This window comes from Calliopsis andreniformis, chromosome 10 (genome assembly GCF_051401765.1).
Source record: "Calliopsis andreniformis isolate RMS-2024a chromosome 10, iyCalAndr_principal, whole genome shotgun sequence".
In the NCBI taxonomy this organism is placed as follows: Eukaryota; Metazoa; Arthropoda; class Insecta; order Hymenoptera; family Andrenidae; genus Calliopsis; species Calliopsis andreniformis.
In genome coordinates this window covers 7,404,323-7,414,964 of record NC_135071.1, presented here as the reverse complement: position 1 = coordinate 7,414,964, position 10,642 = coordinate 7,404,323, and the positions used below count along the sequence as shown (strand labels likewise).

Here is a 10,642-nt window from a genome sequence, read left to right as displayed (position 1 = left end):
GCGATGGACGTTTGTTACTCAGCACACATCTATGTGAAAACTCTAATGTTCTATCTTTTCATCATCCATTGGCGCTTACTATTCTATATATGTAAATGCATACAGTTAGAAATTGCAAAAGTAAATGCCTATGAATGTTCATAGTCATGGTAAGTGATGATTTAATCAATGTACCTATAAACCACAGAACTTTATCAATGTCTTAAAATATGTATTGTAACTGTTATGGGCAGATTTAACGTGCCCATATTAGGCCTACAGTGCGCTTTTTCCAGTGATTTGGTGCATTATGTGCTATTTATATCCCACGAAAAGTCACCTGGAAAGCATTAAGAGCAATATTTTCCAGGGAACTTTTCATGGAACACATATCAGCTTCTCTTCACGTACTGTTCATGCTTCGCGAGAAATCCTATGGAAAACATTGCCCCTAAATCGTTCTGTCAGACATCTTGCGAGACACGAGCAATATCTGCGCGAATATCAGGATGCTTCACCGATGCTGGTGAGTTGGGACAATTTATTTTCAATTGTCGACGATCTTCTCAGAGGCAAGGGACGTTTGTGGTGCCAAGTCGAGGCACAGGGATCGATCACAGCTGAGTGCGCGAACCTTTGCTGAAAGATTTATCGGATGATTTACTTGGACTTTCCTTGTCGGTCTGAAGAGTGTTTTGTCAGGGGGAGAATTGAAAAAGAAAAAAGTAGATAAATGTTTCATTCTTCAGCAGTCATAAACACGAGTTAAAATATATGAAATAGTATAATATAATATATTATTACTAATATTTATAATATATTAAATATTTTTATATCATGATAAATATTTCAGAATAATATTTAATATTATATTGCATTATTAATATTATGTAATACTATTTAATTTGATATTGTTTCGCAACGACAATAGAACGTAATTGATGTACTAATTAAAATTAGTTCGTCTTGTCGATTGCTTTTAACGTGAACATGATTAACAATTACGTAATTATCATGTTTATTCATCTGAAGAAAGTGGCATATTGATGAATACGTATTATTATAAACTGAACACAGTAATTTTAAGTGAGACGTTAATAAATGTGAAGAAAGCAATTGCAGAAGCGCAGACAGAACTTAATGAAGTGTCTTTTATTATGAGTTATAGCTCTATAACTGATTCATCGCGTTTTTATGGAAATATAATGAAGTGAAAGTCTTAAACGTATCTACCTAAATTTGGAGATAATATCATTTGGAAATAATAAATCAAAAATCAAATATTTCAATAATTCAAAATTCGAATATGTTAGTATTTCAATAATTCAATATTTGGATATTTGAAAATTGAAATATTACAAAACTTGAATATCTTTATATTAAAAATCGGAATACTTGAAAGTTTGAATATTATAAATCTGTAAAGTGGGAAAATAAAGGAATCTGAATCTCTAAAAATTCTCAATTTTCCAAATTTAAAAACCGAAAACCGTACAGCTTCATGAGATAAGCACATAGACATGTTTCTCTTAACTAACACCAATAAAAATTAGATGTAGATGTATAATTAGAAAGCTTGAGTTTTAAATATTCGAGATCTCTGAGAAATTTTCTGTAGATATACTATAATATAATACATATGTATAATATAAGTATAATATAATAAGTGTATATTTTACGATTTAATAAAAAATTATTTAGAAAACTTGTCTTAAATTTTTATTTAAACACGGTACATACACTGCATACACTTCTGTATACACTACAGTCAATGATGATATGAGTTGGAATCAATACCATAGACGAAGTCCGTTACTGAGCTACTGAAATCAGTTCTACGAACACTTCTCTGTTTGCGTACTGTCACCATAGAAGATACACTCAAGAGAAGCGAACAGCGGTTCCTGGAAAAGACAGTTGCACTGATAAAGTCCCAAGGTCACTCATGATGCACAAGATGCAACAAGCCCGCGGCTGGGACGTGTCCAGGATCATTAATCAGCATTTGCGTTACACTGGCAGCTGATGGAGCCGTAAAATCGCGGATAGTCCTTTTTCATTTAAACAGCATTGTACCGCTGTCTGGTCGCGTGGTACGTCGTGGCGGATGCATTTATCCGCCAGCGAGCAGAGTAATTGCAACGCTGAACGCGCGCGTGAAGACACACTCGAAAGCTGTTTCGTCCGAACTGCCGATTATAAATGAATTCCCTTTGACGCAACGATAAATTATCTATAACCATAATACCATAATACGTAAACAAAGATAGGCAATATTTTATGCGTATAATGAATGATAAATGAAAATAATAAATCAATTTCTATTCTCTGCAAGTGAATGCAAGCCTTTTTAACAGAGTAAGAATTTCTTCCAATAGTTTTGGCTGGCAAATAATCTTTGTTTAAATGAAACGTTACATAATGTTGTATTAATTATTCCAAATATCTATTCTAGTACCTGAAGAAAAAAATTTTTATTGGAATTAAATATTTGGAACTATTCTAGAAAATATTTGGAACTTCAAACTAGCGTTTGAAATTTCGGAAATTTGAAAATTTTAAAGTCTGATTATTCAAAAATTTGTAAGAGTGAAAATTTGCAAGTTTGTTAACCATAAAATTTGTGCATTTGAAGCCTTGAAAATATGAAAATTTTAGTATTGCAGAGTTTAAAAAATTTAAGGTCTAGAACTAATCTAAAATCTAAAAATTTAGAAACTTCAATACTCGGAAATGTGTAGATACCGATATTTGAAAATCCGAAAATTTAGATATTTAAATTGTAAAAGATCTAAAAATTATTGAAGGTATTTGGAAATTGGAAATGTAATATATCAGTATTTAAAAATTTAAGCATTTGAAAATTTAAAAATATCAAAGCTTGAAAATCTTGCAACTTGAAATATAAATATTTGAAGATTTGGAAATTGGGAAATTTGACAACGTTAAATATCTGAGAATTAAAAATTTGACAATCTTTGAAAGTGACAATTTGGGTTTGAAATATTTAACACTTTTTTAATTCGTATTCTAAAGATTCACTCAAAAAATTATGTTAGCTACTCAACGTGAAACAAAACAAGTACATAATGTTCAACTCTGCACACAAACCAGTACAAGGTATAATAAAGTGCATCAAGAACTCACATGCAAGCCAGATGCAAAAAAATCCTTAGAATCTATTAAGGTGCGAGCATACTTCATGGGCCAATTAAAGTCGCCTCGATGTTCCAATACACGTGTATTACACCTGCTATGCGTATTTTCGCGTGGAAACCGATGAAAAAAATCAGTCGATGGATGTTCATCGGTTATCGGGAATTTATCTTTGCGATTTATACCCTGTGAAGGTGAACCTGTTGGAACAATGTGCTGCAGGCGTCGCGTTACCAACGCTTCACGTGAATCGTGAAGTAATAAATTTATTTACTGGACGATGTGAAGCAAGTGACACAAATCGACCGGATGCAAATTATGTGTGGAGGATATCCTACAGAGAGCACGCTGTTTAATTAAAGAATCGCATGTGACTTGACAGTTTGGCGAGATGACATTTGAAGTCACGACTTTAGCTGGCGTCGTTTTAAACAGAGTAGTAACTTGTGATGTGTGTAATTAGCATATGTACCAAGGAGGAATCAGTTAGAGATCAAATATAGGGTTTCAGGAATGGGAAAGGAGAAATAAGAGGAAATGCCAACATAGAAAAATTTCGAAGATTTGAGAATTAAAAGTTTTGAATATATGAAAATAGGTAATTCTGGAAGGTTTGAATGTTTGAAGCTTCAAAATAAAAAATTTCAATATTTCAACACTGAAATATAAAATATTGTTAAATGTGAAGGTTTCAATCTTTTTAAATTAGGAAATGTTAGTAAACAGAAGATTGCAGAAACTTATACTAACAATTTTGTGTAAGGGCATTTTCAGATTTTATAAACGGGTTTTATGAGTGATCGATGAACAATTTGGAAAAAGTAAGCAGTATGTTTTAATGAGAATTTATTTGGTTTTAATGATTAAAATCTATGTATCTCGTTTTGTCCAACCTTCCCATATTCGGAATGTCATTTCTGCACTCTAGCAACTTGGATTTACTTTTTCATGCCTGATAACCAGATGCAATAAAGGATTTGCCTCCAGGAGATGCGCATATCCTATTAAGCTTTTACCAAAACAGCACAGTACCTTCTTTTAAGTAACCTTTGACCACACTCCTAATTAAAAAAAGATTCTCAAAAAACATTACCTCAAACACATTAGAACACGTGATATTCTTCAACGAACCTACGGGCCAAGTACTTGTTCTATTGCTTAATTAATCCAGCAGCTGTGCATTGAAATTCCCCAAACAGATTCGATACGCATCGAACAAGCAAAAATCAGTTGCTCGTGACGAAAAAAAGGCAGGGTGCCATGAATGCGCCAATGTCGCATGGAACCAGGTTCAGGGTGAACCTGCATATGTGACGTACGTTGACTGCCTCGCCGATATTCGTACCTGTTAACGTACCGAGGGTGCACTCACTAGAGCGCCATATGCGACGTCAATTAGGCTATGGCCACTAACCCCACATGGTGCCTTTTCAGGCAGGCGCGCGTGTACAAATTCTGACCCTTGAGTCGGAAACTACCTGCGCATTGCTACGCGACATACGCCAGACAGCAACGGAATGCCAACACGTGGAAATCGATATTTTTAGAACCTGCACGATTGTTTTGTGCCTTGTGCTGAATTAGAAAAGTATAATCGATGATGCAAATTATTATAATCACATGAAAATATTATAATTAGACTGCGGATTTTGATGCATTTTCAGTAAATTTGAATGTTTAAAAAAATACAAAATGCACGCTATGTACAGAAATATATAAAATATCAAAAACAAAGTAGGCATCACGATGTTTAAAGAAGAAAATAGATTTTTACTCAGATTCTGTTTTTTTAAATCTGTCTAGAAAAGTGTGATTTAGCATAAAAATCCGCAGTCTATTTGCAAAATATATTTTGTACTTTATTTAAGTAGAATTACAATGACAGTAAGATATGCGTCTGTTTTTTATGCTTTATACATAGATCGACAATCCTATAGTACATGTCAAAAGTATTATGAGTGTTTTTATTTACTTGTGTTTTTTATGATTGTTTATTTTTACATTACTTTTTCAATTGTATATATTTTTGCATACCATGTACATACTTTTTATGACATTTTACAAATGCATACAAATCGGCAGTTTGCTTATAAGGATTCGCAATTACTATACCTAATTCTTCTTCCTCTAAGTAATTTTATTTAATTTAAATAAAAACACAAACTCTCTAGTAGCATAATTTTCATTTTCATTTGCATAGTACTTCTTCGAATTTTCTGATGCTGCAGATGAGAATGCTCGGTGAAGCGCTACTTTTTCACTGTACCTACTTTTGGTCCACATCGTATCTTTAAATGCACCTTAAGTATACAATTTCCAAAATCATTACACAGCAAGTACCCCTATCACGAGGATAAAGTATGAGCTCAATTGCCGCACGAATGTCATTACCTGAACTGAAATACAGTAATTACCACTTCTTAAAATTCAGTATTCCGAACTAGAGCAATACACTGGGTAATTACGTAATACATGCAAGTTCGAACCGACAGCAATGGAAATTAGTATCCATTTTAACGGGACTTCGATGTTGCGCATTTAAAACAACTTATTATATTCGCAGAATTCGAAAATTTGTCACCGAAAAATTGCATCCCTGTAAACGAGAGATATCTGTCACGGTCGTAAATCTCTTTGCCCAGAGTCACACCTTGCGATCTTCGAATTTCAAAGACTCGCGGAGCTTGCAGGATAAACTACCTGCAGGTAATTAACCCTCAAGAGGAACTACGTGATAAGCGGCTTGGTACTGTAGTTTGCATTTTCTTCTGTTATTTGGATTTATTATTGTGTTGATTGCAAAATTTGAAAGAAAGAACTGTGCGATAGGAAAAGTGGTGATCTACTTTGCAACTTTTTTTAAAATTTGGATTTATTATTATGACTCTTTGGAATTAATAAGTCCTAAAATTCGAGGAGTATTGACCTCGAGGAGATACCATGAATAATTTGATTCTTTAATTTGCAATCTGTTTTTATATGTAGATTTATCATTAAATGGCACTTCGCAACTATTGGTTGTTTTAGAATCTGTTTCAATTGGAGAATGTTTGTGATCATAGTTGTATCTACTGATTCCAATTATTGTTGAATGTATTTTTTAATAAAGAATTATAGTACTTTTTTATTCGATATTATAGTTTAATTAGAGACATTAACGTAAAAACTATCAGAGTAATGAAAATGTCTGTTACGATTATTTTTTATACATATTATGTATTTTCTAAACGTTTCTTTTTTCTCAGTTAATTAATTTAATATCTCGAAAAAATTGAGTTTGAGCCACTTTTTAAAATTCAAAACTTAATTTAAATTCCAATTCACGTAGTACATAAGAAAGAAAAATCACAACTCCTTAACGTTGATAATAATCAGATTGGAATGAAACGAAAAGCATTGCATATAGAAAAGAAAGGCCATCTTAGTAATGCAAAAATCTAAAAACCAGTTTATTCGACTTGATTTGCCTATCGCCTTTTCTTAAATTTATCTTTCTTTGAAGAAGATTCAAGTGATCCACTTTGCAGAAGCCTCTTCACTGGTTCCTTGAGGCCCACAAAAAGGCATCCAGAAATAAGATCACTGAATTCTATTGAAAGTGACACAGGCCCCACAAAAAACAAAATCGAAAGTACGTTGATCGGTTTTAATGTCGCTTCGAATGTCTGTACGTTATCAGCCACTATCGTAGAACTGTAGAGGTTGCTTAAAAGCGTCAAAGCATTCTTTATCTATCGAAATCCACCGTCGGAAGATGTTCAAGCGTCGGATATTTATCAGGGGCTCCACGCGCGAGGGGAAGAACGTCCAGTGGCTCGTCGAGTGGCTCGCTGCTTTCTCGACGCAGACGAGGATAACTACAGATAGAGGGAGAGAGGAACACTTAAGTTGAAAAAGATAGAAAAAAGGGAGACAGAGAGAGCGCCGGTCAAAGAGAAAAAAGAAGAAAGGGAAAGAACAGGGCATATACCTGTTCCATACAGCGCGCGCGCACACGGGCACACACGGGCGCACACGGGCGCAGGTCCACGCGCTCCTTGCGCGCGCACGTCCTCCCTTCGAGCACGAGGCCCGACGAGCACGCGTGCGCCCTGCTACACGCACGCACGCACGCGTACGCTTAAACCGAACCAGGTGGAGGGGGGAAAGTCGATGGATGGGGGTCGGCGCGCGCCACGATGCCGTGGAGGGGAGAACGGCTCACGTCTTGCACCCCCTGTTCTCAGCTTCCCTACTCAGGCCCACATATCCTCTGCCTTCCTCCCTCTGCCCCTCGACCGTCGTTTCTTTGCTGCGTAGCTTCTCTTCAACCGCCACCCCCTCCTCTTGCTGCCTCTTCTCACTTCGTCTTCTTCTTCGATATGATTCTTCCCTCTTCCTCCACGTCCTTTCTCAGTCACACATGTGTCTGATATATGCGAGCGTCTCACTCCTGCGGCTCGCTTGGTCTCTGGACCAGCTTTTCTTTCTCCCGGTAACTGTTCAAATTTCGATCCCCGAGGCTGCTTGGTGGGGATTGGACCCTTCTTGCGTGCACAGTGGCTCTCATGCGGGCCAGAGATTGTGGGGGTTTGTGATAGAGGGTAAGTATAGAAGTTGACAATTCGTTTTTGGGATAGAGTGTTTCAAGATGAGTGTAAACAAAAACATAAGAGGCGTGACCTTGAGAAATTTCGTTTCAAATGTGCTGTATAAACATACAGTACTAGGCAGATGAATATGAACACGATTACTTGAGATTTTTATGTAGTAAAAAAGAAAGGAATTCAAAAGTCAGTTAATAGTTTATTAATATCAGAGGCCAAGCTGTCAATATAGTATATTGTACTTTTATTTAGATTTGATTTTATGACTAATGTATTTCGTACTTATTTCTTCAATAAAAAAATCTCTATTCACATAGTTACAACAATACTGTTCAGCTTATGGAATGTTTTTGGCTTACGAGTTGTTTACATCTGAATTAATGGAAACTCTAAGTAGGAAAACATTGGGTAATAACATGAGACTCTATTACGTTAGAGAAGAAGTTATGAGATTGAATTACAGTGTTCATAAAGTTTCAATAACAGATGAGCGTGAAATGTAGCAACACAGTCAGAATGTATTTGAGTAGTTCTTCTATATAATCACTGAACCGTGGATCCATGTGCATTTATAGGAAATTCCAATATGCGAAAAAGTGATAAATAAGGAAAGTAAAGTATACTTTCAAAATCGAAACAAATATTTAGTCTGTTATTCTAATGGTAATAATAATTTTGATAACACATAATTTTCGAATATGAATAAAAATTTCGATATTACGTAAAGGCCTAAATCTTGATGTATCATATTTTTACCGTACCCCATATCTCTATCTTGTCTTCTAGGTTACGTGTGTACTTAATGTTAACAGGGTAGGTTGGGTAATGTAGCGTGGATGAAAATTTGAAGAAATATCATTTTAGTTGATTAGGAATAAAAATCACAATTAGGATAAAATTTACAAAGATAACCTTTTGCTGTTAAATATAGTAGGTGTTACCCTCATTTGCCTATTAATTGACATGTCTATTAATTACCCTCGTTCTTGATATAATAGGTATACCTTTTGATGGATTTTCCGGATAAGTTTTAAGCAAAGCAATTTAGCCTGGTCCCAATATGCCTCAATTTCTTTATTTTCTATTCCTCTAATTAAAATTTTGCAATACTAAACAAGTTCAGTCTCTAAAGCCTTCCACATATAGAATTTACCCACGCACTCATAAGACAGAGTTGTTCACCACGAGTCCACAATTCCGAAGAACCTCAACTTATTAGGTTGATAACTCTGCAGGGTACATCTGAATATCCAAATCAGCAGATTCCAACCGCCACGCGAGGTAAGTCCATGAAAATGAGAATCTCGGGCGTCATAGGGCCTGTGGCTCAGTGGAGGGGACGAACAAGGGTATGAGGCGCAGCAAGCCGCCAGGGAGGGAGGGAGGGGGAGAGTATGGGGGTTTAGGGCCCAGGATCGAGTATGGGTCCCCATGGAGGGGATAGGCGCGTGCCCGCTTCGGCTATATAAGGCCCCGAACCCTTCTTGGTAAGGCATTTCGGAAGCCAGGTCCGTACCATCAACATCTAGGGTGCGGTTCACTTTTCCACTAGTTCGCACAGTAATTCTCATTTCGGTTCCATTTCGTGTCTCACGTTCGTTCCGCGCGTACTGGTGCTCGTTTCTCGAAAAGGGTTGTGATCGGGTAGCCACATCGAGGACTATATTTTCCAAGGTCACTTGGCACGCGCTACTGCGCTCCTGCTCTCGTAGTGGGGGGGAGGGGGGGATCAGTGATATGACCTTAGTGGGCCCGAAGGAGGGGAACGTATTACCTATCATGCTAAGCGTACAGCAGCAGCATCACCACCATAATCTTCATGGTTCCGCGAGTAGTGCTCAGACCCACCGCGGCAACGTGATCGTCTCCACGAGCAGCATGCCAGCCAACGACATCAAGATCCAGCAACACGGTTGTAAACGATCGAAGATCTACAGCCAGACTTCTGGCCCATATGGAACTGTTCCTCACCAGCCAGCCTCTGTGGCCAGGCGAAACGCAAGGGAACGCAACCGTGTGAAGCAAGTCAACAATGGATTCGCTACTCTGAGGCAACATATACCACAAAGTGTGGCTCAGGCACTGGGAGGTAGTACTGCTGGGACACACGGTGGGTCCAGAGCGGGCAGTAAGAAGTTATCAAAGGTGGAAACCCTGAGGATGGCTGTCGAATATATCAGAAGTCTTCAGCGTCTACTTGAAGAACACGACGGTAACTCGGATCTCACAAGTGTGTCCTCGCCAACTTCTTCCCCGCCTTCTACATCTTCTTCGTCGTCTACGTGTAGCTCAAGCAATGGAATTGGACTTGAGCCCAACCACCATTCTCCAGAATTAAGACTTCGTGTCACGAATGAAGTTAGACACCATGGTAGTCCAGATTTGCATAGACATCAACATCTCAGGCAAAATCCTAGCCCCACTTTTGTACCAGCGCCCTGCTCGGAAGCCTCCAGCTCGCCCACACCGAGTTTCGTATCAGAAGCCTCGTCAGCAGGCAGTCAGGGTTATGGTAACTCAGGGGCTCTTTATACCACACACTCTGATAGTTATGATAATTATGAGCCCATGAGTCCTGAGGATGAGGAACTATTAGATGTCATCTCCTGGTGGCAGCAGAGCCAATGAGAGGAGTAATAAGGGGCTCTTTGAGAGTCTGAAGGTTAGTGCCGAAACTGGTTCAGATTGAAATTGAGTATATTGGTGGGCGAAATGAAACTCAAGGTACTTAAACCGTGAAATCTAAATCTAATTCAGCCATAACTCTCACCACTAAAATCTATTTTTTATGTAAAATTTTAAAATCACAAAATTTAAACCTGATCTCGTCTAAACCATTAGTATCCATTTTTTAATTATAAAATCCTAAAATCTAAGTATTTATTTTTTAGTATCAAATCATAAAATCTTAAGCTTAGTAG

The 10,642-nt window shown here is 37.2% G+C and overlaps 1 protein-coding gene across 1 annotated transcript; it reads left to right on the top strand.

Moving 5' to 3' along the window:
* The first annotated feature begins 9,458 nt into the window (after positions 1 to 9,458).
* On the top strand, positions 9,459 to 10,349 carry LOC143184589 (achaete-scute complex protein T3). The gene has a single exon (XM_076386925.1). The coding sequence runs from the start codon at positions 9,459 to 9,461 to the stop codon at positions 10,347 to 10,349; it is 891 nt and encodes a 296-aa protein (XP_076243040.1).
* Positions 10,350 to 10,642: the final 293 nt, after the last annotated feature.